The sequence below is a fragment of the Anoplopoma fimbria genome, chromosome 1 (genome assembly GCF_027596085.1).
Source record: "Anoplopoma fimbria isolate UVic2021 breed Golden Eagle Sablefish chromosome 1, Afim_UVic_2022, whole genome shotgun sequence".
Classification (NCBI taxonomy): domain Eukaryota; kingdom Metazoa; phylum Chordata; class Actinopteri; order Perciformes; family Anoplopomatidae; genus Anoplopoma; species Anoplopoma fimbria.
The window spans coordinates 28351360-28376241 of NC_072449.1; the positions used below are offsets into that span (position 1 = coordinate 28351360).

Below are 24882 nucleotides of genomic sequence, written 5' to 3' on the forward strand. Positions count from 1 at the left end.
TATTTATCCATAGTAAATGTATTAACTACAATAGATAATGGTTGACATGCTCCAAGTTTGGAGAAACAGACAGGAGTAACAGCACTGGAGCAAGACTTAGTGGGGGCACCAGTAAAATTTATTTTAGACATCTAAAAAAGGCCCAACTAAATAAAAACAACAACAGTCAGTTTAAGTGTACGCTCTATTTAGAATATTCCATCACTTACACTCGCATTTCCAAAGAGGATTTGAAGCCATTATATCCATCAATGCTCTTTTAAAAAAAACAGACTCCATTGGAAAAAAACAGCATTTTTTTTGCTTTGCCTGTACTATCACTGCCTCCATTTGCTAATTTGTTTGTGTTATTGTGATTGTGGTGAACCCAAAATAGTAACCCTTTAAAAAACCAAAATTACGCAATACCACATCAAAACTAACTAACTGATGGAGGCGGCAATAGACCAGCGACCCCCTTATTCTGCAAGGTAAAATAACTGTTTTTGTCAAAGGAATCTGGTCACTTTAAGAGAGGATAAATAAAGGCTTCCTTATCCTAAATAGTATTTTTGCTGCTTTTAACTTACTAAAATAATTTTAATAATAATAGTACAAATACAGTTGTTATATCAGCCCTGCTCTTTTTTTAGTACATTTTCATTCGTAGAATCCAAATGGTTCACAGTTTGAAACAGTCATACTTTTAAACATGTAGCTCACTTTCATATTGTATTTATCTGCATTTATTACATGCTTTTTTTTTTCTTGTTTGTGAACTCGTACTTGTTGTGAAACATCACATGGGTGTTTTAATATAATTTAATATTGCTGGTCAGTTGACCATCTGTTAAGAAGCAGGAGCACGGAGAAGACCAAATAAAACAAAGTTGACCCCAGTTAAAGATCAATATGACCGAAGCATCCAAGTATCAAAGATGTCAATGTTCCTGTATTTGGCGGCTGGTATTTCAGATTAAGATGTACACACGTTGATGATGATGTTCGTTATGTTGGATTATTTACACGTGTCAAGTGCCAGTTACTCTAAATTATTTTTGGTATTTTGGAAAGGTTTGTTGAGCTCGCACAGGGCCAGGCTTTATAAAGGTTAGAAAACTTTTAGGGCCATCCAAGATATTACATATTACAGTATATTTTTAGGCATTTTTATCATTTGAAGACAGCGTTGAAGAACCTGCTTATTAGAAGACCACCTCACTGCACGCGGTGCTAAAGAATGAGCAGTAACCGTGTTATTCCTCCATCCTTTCCTGTTTTTCAGAACACCATGAAGCGAGGAAAGCAGATCCTGAGTGAGAAGAGCTTTGGCACGGCGGGCATCCAGGAGCGCATCATGGAGGTGAAGGGCGAATGGAAGAGGCTGGAGGACCAGGCCGCACAGCGTCTCGGCCACCTGCAGGAGGCGCTCAACTTTTTCCAGTTCTCCACGGAGACGGACGACCTGGTGGCGTGGCTGCAGGACGCTTACCGCCTGGTCTCCAGCGAAGACTTTGGACATGACGAGTACTCCACCCAGTCCCTTCTGAAGAAGCACAGGGGGGTCAGCGAGGCCGTCGACAAGCACCGTCTGCATGTGGTGGCGCTGCGCAAACACATGGTGGTGCTGCCTCTGCAGTACCGTGAACAGGAGGTGAGCACGGAGAGGATGTTTCACTTTTTTCACGTAAAACATTTTGGTTGTCCCTCCATATCTTTTCTTTTACCCTTCTTTGTCCTCTCTCCTATCTTCTTCACTCTCCTCTCTCCAGGAGGTGCAGGTGCGCATGGGAGAGGTGGAACAGCTGTACACCGAGGTGGCCGAGGTGGCGGTGCTCAGACAGCAGTGGCTTCACGACGCCCTCGCCGTCTACCGCATGTTCAGCGAGGTCAACGCCTGTGAGCTGTGGATCGACGAGAAGGAGCAGTGGCTGGACAAGATGGAGATCCCAGAGAGACTGGAGGACGTGGAGATGGTGGCACATAGGTGAGGAGTGGGTGTGGAAAGTGTGGTCGCTGTGGCAGCAAATAGAAGCTCAGCTAGGTTTCCGTTTTGTTCAAATCAAAGAGCACAACATTTTTAGTCGGTGCAAAAACCTCTTAACCCGCTAACTTTGTCCTGTCGCATCCCACAATTCCCTTTGCTGTAGGTTTGAGAGCCTGGACCAGGAGATGAACAGCCTTATGGGAAGGATCCTGGACGTTAACGAGATAGTTCAGCAGCTCCTTGATGGAGGTCATCCGTCCTCTACAGAGGTCAGAGGTTGTCAGGATCACCTCAACTCCAGGTACGGAAACCAAACTGACTTGTACTTCTCCTGACATTAACAATTACAACAACCTCACAAGACACAATAATGCTTAGTGAGCACTGGTACATGGTATTACAGTACACTTTGATACTTAACTGCAAATATCACCACTACTGTTAAAGGCAACATTGGAGAAACTTGCAAGAGTATACGCTAGATTTAGAAAAATGAACCAACCCAAAAACCCTGCCCAGTGTTGAAAGTTGCTAGCCACGCTAGCTCCAAAATTTGCTTGCCTAGCAAGTTAGTCGCCGAGTCGGCAACACTGACAGCCTGTCCTTTCATGCCTCCCTCCACTACCCCCAAATTATCAAAATGAACATAAACAACGTCTGACTCGCATTGAGTCCACGGGTAGAGTGTGTGAAGGATGGTAGCTATACCAGGCTGCAATATCTGGTTCTGAAAAGTGAAGCCAATGAAGAAGTGCCTGAAACTTGCATTCTTTCTAATGGCCAGCAGGGGGCGACTCCTCTGATTTCAAAAACACGTCTGATTGTATAAAAGTCTATGAGAAAATAGTAAATCATGGTCAAGTGAAGAGTAAAATAGACCATAAAGCAGGGTATGCTTTAGGGTGTTACTACCTTGTGATTGGCAGGTTGCTACAACTACCAGAGCCATATACTGCATCTTTACATCACTCCTCCGCAGTCCAAATATGGTGACTTCCATTCGCTTGTTGCAAATAACTAAGATGGTGACAGCTAAAATCCAAGATGGCGCCGAAATTGAGGCTTCAAAACGGCAGTCCACAAGCCAGTGGGTGTCTTCACGACAACTTCCTATCAACAGTCTTTGAGGTGAATAGGCAGGTTGCCACTCACAGTCTTGCAACAGCCATAGATATCTGATGTCAGTGCATTTGATGTATTGATTTTTGATTCACTGATTGCTTCAGAATTTCAACAAAAAACACAAAATAATATTCTAAAAACTTTACCCACCCGAGCTATAATACGCCTGTTACAAATCCTACTATCAGGATAGGTTTAATTATAAAGCACCTTTCAAACACAGAGGAGGCCCAGAGATACATCATAATCATCATAATTTACAACAAAATGCAGAGGAAGATAAAACGTGGAAAAGTAAAATACAATGAAATAACTGACAATATTCAATACAGTTACTATGCGGTCATGGATTTGAATCATTAAAGTCAAATATATTATTATTGTATTGATTGTATTATTAACTAATCATATTATCTTAACTTCCAGAGTCACATATCTAGTATTTCCAAGACTGCCTTTTTTATTTCCAGTAGACTAGATGACTGTAATGCACTTTTTACTGAACTGACTTTAATTATATTATATTTAATGGCTTAGCTTCTTTCCTTTTTTAAACTCTTTATTTGTTGAATTGTGACCATTTACTGTAGTTACCAGAAAAGAAGAGGAAAAAAAGATAAGTATCAAAAACAGCTTTATAATATACCACCCCACGATCATAGCATCTGAAAGAAAGACCAATGAAAAATATTTATAGCTATAGCTTTGATTTTTCTTCAAGGAAATATCTTCAGAATATAGTTTTATTTTAAGTTTGTATCATGTTTGTTTCCTGTATACTCTATCTTACAAAATACAGGTCAGAGAAGGTCAAAATTATTTGATTTCTTATCTCGACGTCAAAGATTTTGTTAATTGTGTCCTTCCATTTGCTTTGTTGTGGCACCTCGGATATCAGAATTTTTTTTGTTATCTGTTTAAGTGCCTCTACTCTTAGAATTATAAAAAGATACTTATCGGTTTGATTGAGTCTGTTGTGTTCAGCCAAGTTCTAAATGCTCGGGGCCCCAAAAGGAATGTGCTCTAAAAAAAGGATCTACAACTTCACTTATTTCAGGTTATTGTTGCTTAGCATTGACTTACGAACTGAATGCACACCGGACACTTGATTCCTTAGATCATCAAGGCATGGTCTCCTCACTGAACCTAGAGTCAATTCTAAATCTGCTTTTTGTGCCTTCAATTATTATGTTCCTAGTCTCTGGAATACTTTACGAGGTCTGCTACAGTGTCTTCTTTAAAAGCAGACTAAAAACTGCTAGTTAGGTTCAAAGTGTGCAGTTAATGGCTTAAACTTTTATTTTATTCAGTATTGTTATTATAACTATTCCCTTTTCAATAATAATAATAATAGTAATAATATTAATAATACCATCTTATTGTAATACCGGCTTATCTTGTATGTTTTTAACTTACATGTTTTACATGTAATACCTTCTTACAATGATCTTTACCTATTTTTAGTTTTTAATTTTTAAGCACATTGTTTATAAACCCCTCACATGAAATGCTTTAGAAATAAACTTGATTGATTGATAACAAGGCTCTGAAAACATTAAAGAGAAGGGGGGATATGCCGAAGGACAAGTTTTAGTAAATGAATGTCTTCCAAACTTATATCCAGAAATGTAATTAATAACATTTATATCTATACTGTACAGTATGTTGAGAGCAGCCTCTCTTGTATGGCAGTACTATTTACTCCCGGGAGGGGGGAGGAGTATGTGGGAGGAGAGGGAGGCTGACTGACAGGAAAGAAGAGATGCGAAGGAGAGACACTTCGTGGGGTTGTGTACTTATTCAGGGGTATTCATATTGTTTTTGTTCGCACAGTGATTTTTTTTTCTTTGAATTGTCTTTTTGACAAGCACTTTGTTTCCTGTCAGTGGCTGACATAGTACGAGATGGAACATCTTTGTAGAGTTTGAGTTAAGTGCCTGAGATGTAAATGTAAAATAGCAGTATACATATCTTCTAACTGTCTGATGCACCAGTGTCTCTCTCGCTCTCTCCCACTGTTATAAACGCTGACATCCGGCCAGGTTGACCCTGAGACGGGAGTGGCTTTTTTATCCTCCTCAGCCACATTCACTGACCACCGTTACGTCTGGCAGCAGAGTCCACGGCGGCCGGGTGTCTACCAGTCTTGTGACCTTGGCTCTTGGCGTTTGTCTCGGGGCGACCATCTGTGCTTGGCTGCCTCAGTCAAGACGAGGCCAGCTGACAGCAAAAGGCAAAAAACATACAAATCTCATCGTTCACTCTCTGGTATTAGTCATTCAAATTCTGATTCAGTTTCAGGACCTCAACTGCAAAATGTCTTTGCTGTAATTAGATATGAACGCTGTGTACAGTGTTGGGGTTATTGTGTGTGTATTCACACTGAAACACCACTAACTGTATAGTTATGTAATTTATCTACTACTAAGTTGACAGCTCAGTCATTTTTTCCTACATTTTCTACCTTTCTAATTTATCACATCGGATTGGATGTTACAATTTTTTAAGTTAAAGTTATTAAACACTCAAACAATAGTTACAACACAACAGTAAACAACATTTTGTATGAAGGGAATGACGGATCTACCCAGGTTTGAGCCATGAATTTAAAAAGTTGTACCCATTTTGTGTGTCTAACGACAGTGTTATTACAATATTAAAATGTTTTAAATTCTATAATTAGTATTTTGTCTCATAATCATCAAGATTTGTGTAAGCATACATTATACATTATTTTGTATATAAATATATAAAACACGTTTGGGTAAGCTTATCCAACATTGCTTCCTGGTATACACACATTTGCGTGAAGCAGCGACCCCCGTCACACACACACACACATACATCCCCCAACAATCAGCACAACTGCGTCGCATCTTTAAGGCGACTTTAGCAGCTCTGCCTCCCGGCGACGCTCTGCCATTACCTCATTCCAGTCACAAGGATCTCTGCGTGTTTGTGTGCATCGGTGCATGTGTGTGCGTGTCTTGGCTGAATAGGTTGTGTGCAGAGACCTGCTGGTCTGGAGCAGAATCAGGAGAACATATTGTATGACGATATGGTGAGCAGACAGGGTCCGGGCAGGGAGCAAAACAAATCAACAGTCTCACAGGAATCATATCAGGTCACGTCAGGTCATCATCATAATGAGTTCAATGTGTATTTTACTGATAATATAGCTGGGCTCTTCTCAAGGTCAGGAGTCATGTTTTTCATGTTCAAGATATTAAGCTTTTACATAACAGAAACCAAAGATAAAAGCAGTAAAAGAGGAATGACTGGTTTACAACCAATCAGCTGTAATAGTTTTCAGATGATGCTGTAGATCTTTTGACTTTGAGGGCTGGAATAATGGCCCAGTAGTCTTGCAGTTTAACATTTTTCAAACCTTATTAGTGTGTGTGAAGCCAGGGAAAAAGGAATGCTGCCTCAACCCTCTGAACACAAAGCAGTTTTCTGGATGTTCTGTCACATTTGAATCTCTGTGGCCTCATTTCCACTCCAATATACAAGTCTAGCACCTCTATGGAGTGTCCACAAGTGTTTGAGGCTTCACATGCTATATATATTGAACTTTTTACATAATTACAACCTCTGCTGCCATCTACTCTCTGCTCTGTGTTTAGCAGACTGCAGTTCAGTTGAAGTTTCACAGACTTTTTGTCACAGGATTGTTGGTCTCAGTCGAATCGATCAGCACAGCATCAAATGTTTTTACAGGAACCGGTTGGAGGATATTTTTTTTTAGGGGGGGGGATATTTTAAATTAATCATAAAGAATTAAATGTTTTTGATGAAATATATCACAAGTGAGCTTCGGAAAGATGGAAATGTGATGATGTGATGTCGTTAAAAGAAAACATGCTTTTCAATCCCTTCCGTGGGTTTTGGTGTTTCGAGGATTTAAATGATCCAAACTGGCTCTGTGTTCTGAAAACGTTCTTATTGAAAATTGGAGGGTGAATGTACAAGCTTAAAACAAATCTCTTTTTGAATGAGAGGGAATGACATTCTGTAGGTGTCAAATGTCCCAGTGAATCCACTGTCGCTCATTTCTCACTCACAGGACCAAATTCTTACTCTATCCTTGTCTGTCACACCGTACCAGGTGGAACACCATTGTGGAGCTGGTGGAGCAGAAGAAAGATCAGCTGGACTCCATGTTACGCCTGCAGAACTACCTGCTGGAGTGTGCCGAGATCAAGTCCCAGATCCAGGAAAAAAGAAAAGCCATCGACGCCACACAATACGTGGGCAGCGACCTGGGAGGAGTCCTGGCTCTGCAGAGACGCCTCTCCACCATGGAGGGGGCCCTCTCTGTCCTGGAGCCCAAACTAATGCATCTACAGGTAGGGAAATGATGGGGAAAATACCTGTGGTATTTCAATTTAAATTAAAATCTGTAAAAACTCAAATCTATTTAGATATTTCATATTAGAAAAAACTTCTCTTTTCCAAGTCAAGTCAATTAATGTTTACCTTTTAATTTTTTTAATTTATGTTTAGATACAAAGGATATTAGCTAGTAGGCATTTTTTCCAATAAATAAATAACAATGTTTTCACAAAATCCATCAAAATGTGGAGGTATATATCAGCATAAAAGGCTACATCACCACAACACTGTCTCTGTTTGGTGATGTAGGAGGAGGCGGAGCACATGGCCACCGCCCACCCAAGTCGGACCATGGAGGTTCTCGTGCCGTTTGACGGCATCAGCGTGGAGTGGGAGGAGCTGAAATGCACCCTGCAGGGCTGCGAGGACTCGCTGATGGTGGCTAGCAGGCTGCAGAGCTTCATACAGGTACACAGAGACGGCTCATACGTCAGGGAGGAATCTATCTCTCTGATCGTTCTGAATAGAGACTGACTCGGCATCTTACTCCATCCTAGTGATACTGCCATGTTACTGACTTAACCAGTTAAGTCACATTCTTAAAACTAATGAGCTAAACAATTTAAAATCACATTGAATGGAAGGATGGTTTAGATGGCTTAATGGTGGATGGATGGATGGATGATGGGATGGGATGGGATGGGCTTTGATGATTTAGATGACTTAATGGATGGATGGATGGATGGATGGATGGATGGATGGATGGATGGATGGATGGTTTGGATGGATGGACTGGATGGATGGATGGATGGATGGATGGATGGATGGATGGATGGGATGATGGGCTTGGATGGTTTAGATGGCTTAATGGATGGATGGATGGATGGATGGATGGATGGATGGATGGATGGATGGTTGGATTGATTGGATTGGATTGGATTGGATTGGATGGATGGCATTTGTACACACAGAAAACCCTTGTATAGTGATAACGTGATGAAGTATTTCAACTGATTTGTCCGTCTGCACAAACTTCTGTCCTGTAGTTTAAGAATATAATTGATTCAATGTAAATCATCTTCTTCTCTCCAACTGTCAGGACCTGGACTCTTTCCTCACCTGGTTGGTCCAGACGCAGACGGCCGCCGCCTCAGACCAGCTTCCCAACGACCTGGAAGAGGCAGAGAAACTCATCAACAAACACGCCGCCCTAAAGGAGGAGATCGGACGGTGGGTCGCCGAGGACAACCAGAGGCTCATTCTGGATTTTTTTTAACATATCTTCCTTGTTTTTACCATGACATCATGTGAAACTGTCTCGGATGTTTTCCGTGCAGGTACGAAGAGGACTACGAGCGGCTGCAGGCCATGAATGAGCTGCTGGAGTCCGAGGAGGCTCCTCTCCCTCATGCCGCCCTGCAGCAGTGGCTCCAGAAGCTCGATGTCGGCTGGAACAAACTCCTGGAGATGTGGGAGAGCAGGAGAGATGTTCTGGTACAGGCTCACATCTTCCATCTCTTCCTTCGGGATGTCAAACAGGCCGAATCCTTCCTCAACAACCAGGTGAGACACGCAAACACAGAGCAGGTGGTGGAAGTGTACAAGGAGCGTCTCCGGACAGCTCTCAGTTTGTTGATCTGTCCATCCAAAATCTCTGGTTCAAAATGAAATATCTTGAAAACTCTGAAATCATCCATCGTGTCAAAGTTTTTACAGCTTGAATTATGACCAACGCCAGGTGAAGTGAAAAAGCCATCCATCGTTCTTCATAACTTCGCTATTAGTTGTTAACTGGATGTTTCTCTTTTATTTAATATTAGTATCATATGCAATAAGGTTTGTTTCTTCTGGAGTTGTTCCCATACAGGCACCAGTATCGTAAATGCCTCTGATACAACCTAAAGCGCTAGATCGGGTATCGGCGAGCACGCCTGTCTATGCACAGATACAATATCACGCTATCATATTATTTATCAGATCATTTACGCTACACGGGAACAACAACAGCACGTGTCACTCACTACCTGATCCGCACATCCTGCCTGATTGCTACTGAGCGTGTGCAACCCTTTTAACAGAGAAGAGAAAGAAGCTGGATGGCTCACTCGTTAGCTACTTCCATCAACAACTCTGGCAAAATACAATTGCTGCAGGTTAAACTGATGATAGAAGTAACTAAGTAGTGAGCATCTCGCTTCTTTTTCCATCTCTATTGAGAGTCGCACATGTGTAGTACCGATCGGAGAGTCTATTGTTAGCCGTGGCTTGCAAAATGTCAGCATTTCTGTTTTACAGAACAAAATCTGTTAAGCTAGACGATAAAAGAAAGTTCTATGGCACAAATATTCTGTATGTACGTATGTGTTCCTTTTTTACAAAGGGTTTAACCTGAGAGCTAGGCCATACATCAATGATAGCAATCATATCACATCCATACAGGGTTAGTAGTACAGTGTGTGTGTGTGTGTGTGTGTGTGTGTGTGTGTGTGTGTGTGTGTGTGTGTGTGTGTGTGTGTGTGTGTGTGTGTGTGTGTGTGTGTGTATGTATACACACACACAAACAGCTGTGTCAGCGGATATTCTGGTTCAGGTATCGGGAAGGAAAAATTATATTGGATTGTTTCTTTTTTTCTAATCTTAAATGTCACAGGCAGAGCTGCCCTCGATTATTGTGTGTGCATGTGTGTGTCTGTGTGTGTATATGTGTATGTGTCTATGTGTAAGCCTATGTGCTGGCCAGACCTTCCCTTTTGGCTTGATAAAAGATCTTTACCAGGGACCAGCGCTCCACATTAGCCCGGGGGTTTGATTCAGGGAGAACAGCATTTCTTCTTTAATAAGTATCAAAGACGTTCAAGGCCGTAGATCTCTGTCTGCCTCGCTGTTTTTTCTGCCTCTATGTTTTCTGCGTCCAGAGGCCACATAGTACATCTGTAATGATATGGTTTGCTTGAGTAGTTTTCCTTCAAACATTTTCTGATATTTAGTAATTGAAGAAACAAAATTTAACACATTTTTAGGAAACTGCAAAACAATTATTTAATAAACCAATTGATTCATCATTCAGTCTAATACATGACAGAACATTGTGAACAAACATGCCCACACAATTTCACAAAATAATATTGTAAAAAGTGATCTTGACTAATGTACATGGTCAAATCCGATTGGTCAAGTCTTGCCTATAGTCGACTGATCATCAAATTGTGGTGAGTTTTTTTTCTCATTGATCCCTGTCTGTTTAATCTTATATAAAAAAATCGTAACAGGAAAGCGAAGAGACAGTCAACCAGATACACAAGCTGCAAACATCCGTCATAGCGCCGCTAACAACTTATTCTACGCATTTCCTCTGCTGATTTTTACTGAAAACTATATTTAGATGATTGTGCCACGGTCTTATGCTACATGTTGATTTATTCACTCACACTAAGGAGATTTATTAAAAGCACATGAGTTACTTTCAAATTTTTCTGAACAGCGTTATTTATAGACTGATATTTAAACCCAAATAGGCTTTATATCATGATTTATAGGGAAACACCAAGCAATTATTTGTATAATCAGACATTCAGCATCCCCATTTATAGCCTGAATGGAATGATCCGTTGTTTCATTACCAAGATTTTTCCGCCACTGCGATGATTCCACTGCGACTGATTAATGGATTATAAAATGAGTTGACAATATTTTTCTTTTTGATCAACTCATGGACAATGTAAAGAGTAAAACTGGTTGTGCATCCCCCTCACTTCACTTAGTCAACTCTTAAACCAGGAATCCACCTTACTGTTCCCGTCCTCATTTTACAGGAGTCGGCCCTCGCTCACGTGGAGCTGCCAACCACGGTGGAAACGGTGGAAGCCGCCATAAAGAAACACAAGGACTTCACCACCACTATGGAGCTGAACCTGCACAGAATCAAAGCTGTGATCGAGGCCGGGGAGAGTCTGATCAGCCAGAGTAACATCTACTCCGACCGGATCAAGGAACGCATCGACACGCTCGCCAAAAGGTACCACATACTAAAATGAACAGGTTTATGAAGTAATAAATCAGATTACTTGGATTACAGTTTAGACTAATTTAAGGCCAAGTATCTGGAGTAAAAGACAATATCTGTTGAATATTTGATCACGTTTTTATTTCAGTATGAAGCATTGAAAGCTATCAAAAGAGCTTCAAAACATTGAATTCTCCCATTTACAGTTTGGTTTTCCTCCTGCTTTGTGACTTTCTTATAGAGGACGTTCAAGGAGTGGTAGCATGATGAATTTATGGCAAAAAATATATATGCTTTCCAATAATGGAAAATTTGGTTAAAGCACAATTACATAAATAAATGTACAGTTCTAGGATATCAGAGAAAATACTTTTTGTATACAGTGATGTATTATCTCAGTGATCTTTAATTAGTCGCTAGCTTGTAAACCCTCTTTAGTTTTATTTCCCTTTATTAAATGTTGGATATCTCCAAAGGTTTCAGGTTTCTTCATGCTCGCTTTGTTCAAAGTGAGCAACAACTACAGCTCCTCACACTTAAGCTGATTTTAAAGCACAAAGAAGCAAGCAGCTGTCCGGACACAATGCAACGATAATAAAAAAAGAAGAAGAATAATAGCAGCTGAAGAATCTGAAAGGAGAGGGACCCCCGAGTGTAAATGAAACAAAACCCAGAGAGAAAAGGAGAACACAGAGCGTGGTCTGTTTAGTCCACCACAGCCGACACCTGACCATGAAATCTGTGTGATAGCTGTGGTGGGTGGTGGTGTGTGTGTGTGTGTGTGTGTGTGTGTGTGTGTGTGTGTGTGTGTGTGTGTGTGTGTGTGTGTGTGTGTGTGTGTGTGTGTGTGTGTGTGTGTGTTTATGTGTGTGCTGGGTGGGGGTTGGGCTTTTTTTTGTGTGTGTGTGCATGTGTCCAACAATAGCAACGTGAAGAACCATATGTTTTTTAGATTTAATCTACATGAAATTTTAATTTTTTCCCATGGGGGCCAAATAAATGAGCACAGTGAAATGTATTTATTTTGTGTTACATTGTGGTTCTGTAATTAACCATTTCACGATTATTATGTTTACTAAGGTGCAGGGTTTTTTTTTATTCAAATGATAACTGGTCTTTTTTGCTGTTATCCACAAATACAATTGTTATTCCTCCATCGCCAAGCTTTTAAAATCTCAGTATCAAGCAAAGAAATGGTAAAGATAAACAAAGAGAGATACACACACGCCTAGATATGTTATAGTGTTTTTCACTTTTAGTTTGTTATACTTGAAACAGATTTTTCCATCCCTCGCTTTTTCAGGGGTAACCAGAACAGAGAGCTGGCCCAGCAGTGGCTGGATAAACTGAACGACCAGTGGGAGCTTCAGAGGTTTCTGCAGGACTGTCACGAGGTAGGAGGCCAATAGACTAGCTGTTCTGGTTGAACTCACTTGTGTGGAATTGTATTAAATTGGTGCAACACTATATTCACAGAAGAAAAAAGGGAAATCATCTCTTTGTTCCTTTTTTGTCACCATAGCAACCTTACATTTTGGAAGCCCCTAGTGGCAGCATGAGAAATTTGTATTTCAAAAGTTTTGATCACTTTTGCCAGTGTTAAAGATTTCCTTGGAAAAGGGAATATAAGACAAATATATGGGGTTTGAATAAAGATCCCAAATCACAATAATTTAAGTTTAAATGGAAATGGGAACGAAAGATTTATATATTTTTTCATTTATCTCCAGTGTCAGGAAGACTGTTATGGCCAGACACACTTCATTATTAAATTGTGTTTGCGTTTATTCTCAGAATTTCATCTGTAGTCCTAACATTTTAACTTGATCTTCAGTCTCAAAATGCAAAATAAAATAAATCCTCATGCCTGGTCCTAATACTCCTCCGTACCAGTGTCATAATGCCATGTTAGAAAAAGTTCCAACCAGCTTGTTTATAGTTTGCTATGGAAACACTTTTATTCACTTATCTTTTAGCAGTTTGTTGATAGACTGTGGTCTAGATCGGTAAATCTGATAATGAGTATTTATAGCCATATCTTTTTTTTTTTTTATCCTTATTCCTTGTGTAGTAAGCTATCATTGACGTGGTCCACACACCTCATGCGTGTCCTGCAGTTTTTGCTCTCTCAACCTGCGGAGCCACAGACTTCTTTCTGGACCAAAACCTTGTTTAGTTTCAGCAACTTTCTCTCTTGGGCTCTACTGAATAATTTAGCAGCACATTTCCTCATCACTAATTCAAAAGAGGAAGAGTGTATCCTACTGTGTGTACATGCGTGTACGTGTATAGGTGTGTGTGTGTGTGTGTGTGTGTGTGTCAACCGTACATCTATCTGTCTGCTGGTATGTGGTCTGCGTGTCTGTAGAAATACAGTATGCATGAGGAGACTTCCCCCGACCCTGCTTGTGTGTGTGTGTGTGTGTGTGTGTGTGTGTGTGTGTGTGTGTGTGTGTGTGTGTGTGTGTGTGTGTGTGTGTGTGTGTGTGTGTGTGTGTGTGTGTGTGTGTTTGGCCGGCAGTGGGCGAGTGACACTGCGTCAGTCCGTAGGAACCTGAGCTCTCAGCTGACAGGGTGTGTTCTTCTGCTCGGTCCATGCTGCATCCTCATGTTTCCTGCCTCTCACTGCTGCTTTCCGTTAACCGGCCAACATGTTTACTCCGAGTTTCATACGATCGGATATTTTTGTTGTGCATTTCATATTTTGGTCTGTTGGGCTTTGAGGTGGATTTCGGAGCAATGTACACTGCCGCTTCAGCAGATAGGCCTCGTGGTTTGTCTGTACAAATGTGTGTTTTTTCAGTGAGTCTGAGAAAATGTATCTATTCCAGTGGTCAAAGGTTGACCATGAGGGCAAGAGGTGCTTCAGGAAGTCATCAGTGTTTATGTTGGACTAACAAGTTTCATCTTAATCTGTTATACAGACTTTAAGAGTCAAGGTACAACAGAGTTACAGTACTTGTAATACACTCTCTGCTCTTTTAGAAATATTTATTATGTATTTCTGGAATTTTAAGCCCCCGCACAGGAAAACTACTATGTTTTTGGGGTGTTCTGTCTGACCAAACGTCCACTTGATCTGATCAGATTTGGGTTGTCAAAGCTCACTGTTACCTCACGAAAAGAGCAGGTGTATGCCCAAAGGCTGCATTGTTGGACAAAGTGTGTCTCTATATTTTAGATGTAAGAGAAGCAAAAGTCTCCTTTCTAAGCATTCCCTCCAGTTTCAGCCCGTTTCCTCCGTCAGGTCAGATATTATGGATCGATGCCTTGGACGAGTTATTGTATAAGGAGGATAAATGGTGTTAAGACCATTTTTCTGTCTATGTAAAGTCAAATTTATGTTTTCTTAGGGATGAATGAGTTGAATTTAACATTCAGAGAATTAATATAGCTGCAAACAACTGTTTGCTATGTAAATATATGGTCAAGAAATGTCTACCTAAGCGTTAAAGGAAGTCGCTCTCCGTGTGTGTGCGTTGTTATCTGAACTTGGCCTTGCTTTGTTGACACATGTGTACGGGCTGCCCCACTGGCTAGCTCATGGCACTGCTCTGCACTGCTGTCATTTGGCAGCAACCTAGCATCCACCCTCCGATTCCACTGCAGGTGAACACTGTTAGCTCTGTCAGCACTGTTGCCATAGTTTGCACTGTTAGCGCTGTTAGATGTGATCAGTCAGAACTCACTGTCGCAATGTTGAGAGTCATTGAGAGGCAATCGGAATGCTCCCTATCTCTGATCTTGTAACTTCAAGTAGTAGTGGAGTAGTATTTTTACCCGGAAACACCAGGTCACTTAATTCAGTGTTTTGTTGGCTCAAAAGCTGTGTGAAGAAGTGGTCTGTAAGCTGTTCTAGAGAAATACTGATGTAGATGTTTAGAACATGCGGGAAAGCCTTGAAAAAAGCCTAACAAATGTTATATACTTAACTTATACTTAACTTAACCCAAACCTTCTTGCTTTCCTCATATATTGTGCCAATTTGAATTTATTTACATATGTTCTACAGCATATATGAAAATGAGTAATCACTTATGGGGTTCTAGTAGTTCTGTAAGTAAGTCGATCAAATTTCAGACGTCCATCATATTCGTCCAGAGACCGGTATCTCAAATACATGAAGACGGTGGAGTCTGATGATGTGATGATGAGGACATCGATCCTCCTCTCCCTCCTCGTCTCTGTCCCTTTCTTGCCTCTACAACGTCAGACAGACTTCTCCATCTTCCCGCCTCATTCATCCTCATTCATTCATTCTGTGCCGCCCCGGCCCCCATTGAATTAATTTACTGTCTCAAGGGGGGCATCAGGCGGTGACCCTCTGTGACCCCTGCAGTCACAGGACCTGTAGTTGTGTGTGTGAGAGAGACTGTGTGGAGAACACACCCCTGTTTGCCTCTGCGTGTGTGTGTGTGTGTGTGTGTGTGTGTGTGTGTGTGTGTGTGTGTGTGTGTGTGTGTGTGTGTGTGTGTGTGTGTGTGTGTGTCGTCTTTACTCATGTTAGCCGGCATGTCCTGACTCGTGCGTGATAGCTACCAGGAAGATGAAGATAAACAGAGGGGGGGTTTGACAGAAATCCCCCCCCCCCCCCCCTTGTCCTTTTATAGAAAAGAGGAGCATTCCATCTACCAAACTACAAACACATCACTCAGGATAAATCACTGCTCCGTCCAATCCTCTGCTACCTGTCCATCTCTCCCTACTAACGTCCCGCCTTTTTTTCTGTCTCTTCTCCTCTGTCCAATCCTCTACTGTCTCTCTCTCTCTCTCTCTCTCTCTCTCTCTCTTCTCTCTCTGCTTCACCACTGCAGCAGAGTCAGGCGAGGTGGAGACAGAGAGTAGGGCTGCCTGGGACTGCTGCAGAGAGGGGAAGAGAGGGACGCTAGAGGGGGAGGAGGAGTGTGTAGTGCGGGAGGGGTAGGGTTAACACAAAAGCAGCTGTAGAGTGAGCCTGGCAGCTCTTCTTGTGATTTTCAGTCTTTCTTTTCCCTTCACGCTCATCCATCCTATTGCTTTGATACCGTTTAATGCCCCCAAACTGCCCCACCACCACCACTACCACCTCCTACAGCCCAGCATCATTAGCTGTGATCGGTGAGCCCTGGAGGCGATGCCTGCCTCCACTGCTCCTCACCCCCTCCAACACCCCCCGAAAAATCCCAATCCCATTCCCTCCGCTCCTCCCTGCCCTCTCCTCCTCCTCCTCCGCCCCATCTCATCCTCCAACCAACCAGGCAGCCCGCTCGCTCGCTCGCTGAAGTTGTGAGGCAGGGTGGGGGCGCCCATGCACTGGCTCGGCCGCCTGCCATTTTATTGTTTTGGGGGAGGATGTTTTTTTTTTCTTCTTCTTCTGCTCTCCTCTCAGTCCTGCTCATTCTTGCCGTCCTCTCACTCGTCACTGGTCCGCCCCTCCTCTCTCTCTGTCTCTCTCTCCCTCCCGTTTGAGCGTTCAGCAAATCCTCAACAACACTGCGAGGAGAGAGAGAGGTAGAGAGAGAGAGAGAGAGAGAGAGGGGGGGAGCGCAGCCTCAGTTTGAAGTCTCCAGTCTGTCTCCTCATCCTCAGTATTGTTGTTGTTATTTACTCCTCCCGCTTGGCGTTTTCCTCTCTGCACATCTTTTGTGCTCAGCTCTCCAGAAGGCAACTCTCCATTTCTCTACAGCTCTCTTCTCTCCTCTCCTCCCTTTCCTCGTTCTCTCTCTCTCTCTCTCTTTCCATCTGGCTCTGCGGGTTGAAGAGCATCTTTGCATGTGTGTGGCGGCGGACCGGCGAGGATGCGGACACCAGCGGCTCCCTGCAGCTGCCACAATCCCGCTGGCTCGTTCCAGTTAAGCACTCCACAGCTGGGTTAGTGGAGAGGGGCCAGAGGTGCAGGTGGAAGTGTCGCACGCAGGTGTGAGGGCGCCGGTGACGGAGAGGCGAGGGCACCGATGCTGACCTGAATAGTGGGGCGGCTGTGGCGTGGTGGAGAGCAAGGTAGTTCTCCAATCAGAGGGTCGGTGGTTCGATACCCGGCTTCAGCAGTCGATGTGTCCTTGGGCAAGACACTTAACCCCAAGTTGCTCCTGAAGGCCATCGGTGTGGACTGATGATGAATGTTAGTTAGAGTCTGATGGTGGCACCTTGATGGTAGCCTGTCATCAGTGTGTGAATGGGTGAATGATATGTAACATACTACTGACTGTAAGTCGCTTTGGATAAAAGCGTCTGCTAAATGACTGTAATGTAATGTAATGTAATGTAAATTCGGGTGATGTGGTCAGCGCAGGTGTGAGGTGATCTCACCGTGTGTTTGTGCAGGTTTTACTCTCTGATGGACGGTGGATGTGTGTGTGTAGGTGTAGAGGTGTGGGTGTGTGGGAGGGGCTGTTTACTGTGTAGGTGTGGGTTGATGCTGTGGATCTGGTTGCTGTGTGTACATGTGAATTCTCTCTGCCATGCTTGTTGGTACACGTGTGTCTGCCTACATTTGTCTGCGGGCCGTCGTTAAATATTCATGTCTGTGTGTTTGACCTTGTATTTCCCAGCTGTATGTGTCACTGGTGCCTGTATCTACTGTACACTCCAACCTGTTTATCTTTAGCTTTTACACAAAACAGAAGCCAGTGAAAACGTACATGTGTGTATTTTGATAATGTAGTGTAAGTGTGTGTGTTATGCAATCGAGCATACAGTGTGTTTTTCTGTGAAGTAGACACAATTTCAGCATGCACCTATTGGTGCTTATGTGAGAGCGTTGTGGTGCTTATGAATCTTTTTAAAATGTTAAATCAGTTTATACTCACCAACAGCTCTTTACAGTATGTAGCCTCATCCAATATTGACACCTTTCGCTCTCTCTCTCTCTCTCTCTCTCTCTCTCTCTCTTTCATTCATCCAGCTGGGGGACTGGGTGTGTGAGAAGATGCTGATGGCGAAGGACAGCAGCCGAGACGAGACCCAGAAGCTTCATAAGAAATGGCTGAAGCACCAGGCCTTCATGGCCGAGTTGGCCCAGAACAAGGAATGGCTGGACAAAATTGAAAAGGTGAGTGCTGTCGGTTCCCTTCAACAACAGTGTTTTCATGCCACGCCGATACAGTTTGGGTGCTTTTTTGCCTTCGTTGAGTGAGTTCCATACACTTTGGCTCCTTGGAACAGAATATAAAATCTCTCTGCAATGTGGAATAATAATCTTTTGATGATAAGCAGTGGTAGATGTCAGGAAAGAGAGAAGGAATGATGAAGTTATTTGTGTGGACTTTGGCCCACTGAGCTACGCATTGTAATCAGTGCTCTTCTCATAATATTCTGGCTTCTTTACTTATATTGCCTTATTGTTGTGGCAGTATGTCTGTGTTTGGCACACATTGTCAATATTTCCCATACCGCTCCCCTCAACCAAAAAGTGTACTTTGGATTTCTTTGACCAATTGAAACTTGTGCATTGATGACTTGGCATCTCTGAAGCTTTGTTGGTTTTCATGTGCTTTGAACAGTCACGTATCAAAGTGTTGGATACCAGACCCCTTCGTGACACGCCATTATAACAGATGAAACATGTGAAGACTGTGCTCATCAAGTGTTTACATTATTTTGTCTACCTGATTTAGGTCATGTAGACTTTTTTCCAAAGAGTCTACAGTTTAACACTTAACTAGCTTACAGTGCTAATGGTGGGCAGAGAAAGCGATGTTGAAGAAGGATTATGTTAGCGGCTATTTGAGTGATGAACGGCAGCTGTCAAAAATCAGTTTGGTCACAGAAGTCTATAATTATAATTAGCATTAGGGGCGTTGTAACCTTCACCAGCGCTCTGTGTCCTGATAAGATCTGTTTCATATTAAGGAGATTCATAAGGCACATCAGCCGCTTGTGCAAAGCTGCAGTAGATGCAGACGTAATCGGGTTAGCCGAGTGTTTCCACCAGCTGCACGCACGTCCAGGTTTCGCCGGTCAGACTTCGGGCTGTCGCGTTCACACCTCTGGACTGTTCGCCTGTAACTCGTCACTGATCTGTGATCCTATTTTAGGCAAAGTAGCATCTTCACCAGAAAACTGTGTGCGTACATTAATTTTACAAGGTAGAGGAAGATAAATAAAAGACAATACGATTGTCCTGGCAGGGTTTACTTTTGCAAGACTACAACCCAGTTGTGTCTACATGACCTCCTGAGTTTTCACTCTGTAAAGCCTTTTGAGCTAAAGCTAAAATGGTCTCTGATTCACTCCCATGCTCATCCCCCTGACCTGCTGATGCTGTTTCAGGTCATCAGAGTGTTTTGACAGTTGCTGGCTAGCATTCAGAAGGTTCTCAGTGCATGACGTTGGTACAAAACTAGATCATTTTCGTGATTACCCTTCAGAGTATCCAGAGCAACAACTGAGTGGCTGCTGAAGGAGTTATGACAGGACACATAGATGATAATGATGCTGATGATGATGATGATGAACCCATATGGGCTGCTGTTGACAATCAAACCTGTGAATGTGTGATATATAAATCTTGGTAGTATATCTGTTCTGAGGAAAGCCAAAGAACTATCATTTCTGAACTGTATTTCAAGTGAAGCAACATCAAACTGACACTAGACCATAAAGATTTGCAATGTTGCTGCTATGTGATACATGAGATATTGCTATACTGGGTGTATACCAGTGCAGCACACAGTGTACGGTGCACACAGTGGACTGTGGTGTAACGTCTCCTTCCTCTGCAGTCTCATCCTGGGCAGGGCTGAAACTGAACTCCTCTGGTGGGAGCTGAGTTAATGGAGCCATGGCCCAACAGTGTGTTATGTGTTATTTGTGCATGTACTCTATGACTTCCTATGACGGGGTTGAAGCTATAGCTGAACTGATTAGTCAGTTAATGGATCAGTGAAAATGCAGAGTGGATGAGAACTTCTTAAATGTGAGAATTTCTGCTGTTCCTCTCTTAACATAACAGTAAACAGATTTCCTTTGGGCTTTGAACCGTTGCTCGGACAAGAAAATGCAGTTCCTGATGTTTTTGTGGATTTTTAAAATAGCTGTTAGTTGCAGCTCTAATTCGGACACAGGTACAGGGCTCTGATATGACATAATTACAGAAGACGGTTTAGTAATAGTCCAGTAAAGGACTTTAATAGTCCTTAAATCAAATATATATAAGGCTTGCACTGGCCAGTGCATAGATGTGGCTAGAGCCATCGGATGCACGTGTGTCCAGTGAGAATGTGCAGTTTTTTGTTTTTATGGTCTAGTACAGTTAGAACAGAAAAGCTTAAAATAACCTTGTGAAGTTGAGGTATTACATCATCTCTCTGTCTTTGTCCAATTAGCTCCCGGATTACTGTAACTTTATGGCTGTTGGTTACGTACATAGTGGACCAGCTTCTCCCACCACTGGCCTATAATCTCATTGTCTCTAACATCCGTGCTTGTTGCTGATAAGCCAGTAAGTTCACTCTATTTCTTCTTCTATAGAGGCCAATGTGAGGTAGGTGTTTGAGAGAATATGTGTCTCTGTGTGTGTGTGTGTGTGTGTGTGTGTGTGTGTGTGTGTGTGTGTGTGTGTGTGTGTGTGTGTGTGTGTGTGTGTGTGTGTGTGTGTAGCAGTGTGCATGTCAGCATGTGTGCGCATGTCCATTACGTGGTCATGTGATGTGAGAAACATTGGCTGACTGATGTGTAATGATACACAGCGATAAATATAATGTAGAGAGAGCGACGCTGCAGGGCCTGAGAGCGCCGAGCTGTTTGCCATTATGGATTCACGGGTTATAAGCAGATCCGAAGGCAGTTTTGGGTTACATGGAAAACTCTTACTGGAGGAGAGAGTGACAGAGACAGAGGAGACTAAATGATAGCATTTTGTTTCAAATGCATATGTGTGGTAAATTGACAGAGCTCTTGTCGGTTTAAGTAAAAGTGATTTTGCTTTTTTATAAAAACTGGTATAAATGCATTATTTGTATATATGTTGTAAATAATTGGCTTGATTACTTTGGACTACTTTTAAAAAGTGGCTTTGGTCGTCTGATATTTGGTCTGTAAAAGATTTGTGCAGCTGGACCTCTAGAATTATCAGATCTGCTGCTGCTCTGATGTATAAAGGAGTCCATTGTGTTTTATTTTACGCCCACGAGCTAAGGATCAGAATGTTGCTTAGTGCATTTTCTTTGTTTTCATCTTCAGATGAAAGTATTTAATTGGGCTTACAGTCAAAAAAAAAACACTAACATCCTACTCATCACTTGTCATATCATACATTACACTATGGAATTTTAAACTGCTCTCTTTTCTGTATGGATTTTTCCTATATTCATGCATGTATACTGCAAAAAGTCCAACTTGACTTTGAAATAAAATCAAAAGGTGTGAAGAGTGTGGAAACTTCCGTTCACACTGCAGGATGAGTCTCCTTCACATCCCAACCAACATCTATTCTAAATACACTCAAGAATCAGAATAGAACTTACCGACTTTGACCAAACTGGGTAAAAGATGGTCCCGTTAACATTTCATTCATACCTCATAAGCCAATACATGTACCTGAACCATATGACAAAGATACACTATGATCATTATTTCACCTAATACTGATTCAGAAGTGCTGGTGAAGATGAAGGGTGAGACACAGACAGCAGACTGTTACGATATTTATTTCCAGAAAAGAATTAAGGCATTTGTCGCAAGGAAAGTTTGTGCGTTTGTGTATCAGGAATGTGTGTAGCCTTTGTGAGGACCAATTTTAGGAGTTGACATTAAGGACATTTTCAGAAAGTTGGGACATTGCAAAGTAGAAGCTGCAGAATATGTGGAAAATATGCGATAAGGTAAAAAAGGAAGTTAATAATTTATCACACAATTCATTTATAAATTATTCAGTTTAACTTACTCAACATTGAATTGAACACAAAAGGCACTAGCTAAAAAATGAATGAACTGTTGAAAAATGAAAGCATTTACCCGAACCCCGCATAAAAAGACAGGAATATTGGTATATATATATATATATATATCTATATATATATATAGATATATATATGAATTGTCCTATTTTAAAGAGCCTGTTACAGATCAAGAATAGGTTTTGGGATTCTGAACAAAATTAGTTTTCGGTTAGGTTTAATGTTAGATAGTTGATAATATATTATGCCAATGTGATCCTCACCAGTACAGCAGTACAGACGTGTATTGGTGTGGATCTCGCTCTGCTGGTTCCATCTCACGCTCTTCAGTAGCAGACTGTAGTCACACCAGGCCGTCTCGCTCTTGGCAGATAGACTAGGTTTAGCTTCTGAAGTCCTACAAAGCATCTATCTTCACCCCAAAAGCCTGCTCTATGGCCGCTACTTAGCAACTTAAAACATTTTTCTGTTAGAAAACATTCATAGGATTTGGCAAGTTGTTGTTGCAGTACCGATAAGCAGCCGAGGTTCTGATATGAATATATTTGTACGCCTTTTTTTTTTTTAAAAACAAAATTTAAAAAAACACTTTTATTTTAGAGCTGATTGTGCTACTGTTCACTGGTACCTGGTACTTCCTGTCCAAACACTTTGCATCTTGTGTCCTGGTTGTGTCTCTCTGCTTGTGTCCTCTGAGAGTTTCTAGTCTATTTATGTAATCGGGCAAGAACCGTGAAGGACTCTGTGAAGCACATTGTCTGTTTTTTAGGTTAGCGTCAGCCTTCTGTAAGTGTGTGTATGTGTGTGTGCGTGTATATGCAGGGTTCCCACTTGTCCTGGAAAACCTGCAAAACAGTTGAAAAACTTTACAGTCATTGAAAACACATGGAGAAATGACCTGTTTTGAAATCCTGTATTGTCCTGAAAAATGATGTCAACATCCTATTCTATTCTATCTTCCTGTAGCTGAGAACAAACTGCTAGTTGTATCTTTAGGAGCTCCCCAAAAAAATTAACACTGCCATCTGGAAGGGCTAAATTATGTTCAGGATGAAATGGATGTGTTTATGGACCAGAAAAATTCCCCACGAAGTAATGTCACTGTTCACTGTTCACTTATTATGCTTTTGGTGCTGGCCAGTGTTTAGGTGACGTCAAACATGACACACCAGAAAAAAACTGAATACATACTCGTCCACTGGCCATGGGAAAGGAGTCTATCACCTTTTTTAGCGGTGTTTACTGCATTTAAAAAAACCTGCATAATCAGGCTTATTTTGGAGGGAAAAAATGGTCCTCCTTCAGTGTGTAGGTAAACGTCTCTTTGGACGTCTCCTTGGGAAATGATGATGCAATTTTGTGCTGTGTCAGTTCCTGTTGTGACGTAAAGCTTCCGGCAGCAGCTGGAGCGACTCGTCTACTCTTCATGTGCTTGTGCTTGGTTGCCAGGCAACAGCTGTCCAATCCCCAATCTGTTCTCCTCGTCTTCGTGCAGCTCGCGTACGAAGGTCATTCCTCCTCCACCTCCACTTCTCTCTCTCTCTCTCTCTCTCAATCTCAATCCTCTCTCCTTTATCCAGGGGACAGGAAACATGTCAGGGTTTAACAGGAAGTGATGTAAGACTCAGACTGAGAGAGCCAGGCTTTGGAGTGTTGAGATTCAGCCTACAGCAGTAGGTGTTAATGTAATGTAGTGTAGTATGGAGGGCCAAATCTAATAAGCTGAGGTTTGCAGTGCTCCGAGGGTCTAATGCATTGATTCATCAATAACTCTGCTGTTGTGTCGCTGCAAGATCACTGGGCTTCCTTAACCAGCCAGATAGATAAATATCATTATAGGTTATAACGTGAAATTATAAGAAGTAAAATTAATAAATGAATGACCTGAGTAAAAACATTTGTAAGAAAATGACAAAAGATGACTATCCTTTTTGTGAGCCACATGTGCAGTTTTCTCAACCAAAAATAGAGCTGTAGAGCAACATATCAGTGTAACAGCTGTCATCGCGACTTCAGAAGCAGGCGGCAACCTCCAGTCCTGCTGAGTGAAGCCGATGTGGAAGTGTCTTAAAACTTGCATTCTCTCTACTGACCAGCAGGGGCCGACCCCTCTGGTTGCAAAAAGAAGTCAGATTGTATAGAAGTCTATGAGAAAATTACCCTACTTCTCACTTGATTTATTCCCTCGGTAAACATTGTAAACATGAGTTTATGGTCTCAATCTCTAGTTTCAAGTCTCCTTCAATACAGCATGATGTTCATTTAGTAAATTATGGTCCATTTAGAGTCAAATAGACCATAAAGCAGGGGATGCTTTAGGGCGGACTTATTGTGATTGACAGGTCACTGCCGCTAAATAAAGCCGTAAATGGTGTCTCTACGTCACTCCTCCTCATTCCAAATATGGTAACTTCTGTTCATTGGTTGCAATAAAAACAACATGGCGACGGCCGCATTCCAAAAATGGCGACGGCGTAATCAGCGGACTCGAGGCTTCAACACGGCAGTCCACAAACCAATGGGTGACGTCCCCATGACAACAACCCTTTCTTATGTACAGTCTATGTTCAGAAGACGTG

The 24882-nt window shown here is 42.0% G+C and overlaps 1 protein-coding gene across 2 annotated transcripts in view; it reads left to right on the forward strand.

The window, feature by feature from the left end:
* LOC129108971 (spectrin beta chain, non-erythrocytic 1-like) overlaps positions 1–24882 on the forward strand; it is a 67725-nt gene that overhangs the window by 16396 nt on the left and 26447 nt on the right. For both annotated transcript variants that reach the window (XM_054620900.1, XM_054620974.1), the window contains exons 15-24: positions 1265–1633; positions 1752–1966; positions 2130–2267; positions 7197–7437; positions 7733–7891; positions 8523–8653; positions 8761–8986; positions 11236–11438; positions 12730–12820; positions 18310–18456. In XM_054620900.1, the coding sequence (XP_054476875.1) occupies positions 1265–1633; positions 1752–1966; positions 2130–2267; positions 7197–7437; positions 7733–7891; positions 8523–8653; positions 8761–8986; positions 11236–11438; positions 12730–12820; positions 18310–18456 (1920 nt within the window). The remainder of the gene's footprint in view (positions 1–1264; positions 1634–1751; positions 1967–2129; positions 2268–7196; positions 7438–7732; positions 7892–8522; positions 8654–8760; positions 8987–11235; positions 11439–12729; positions 12821–18309; positions 18457–24882) is intronic.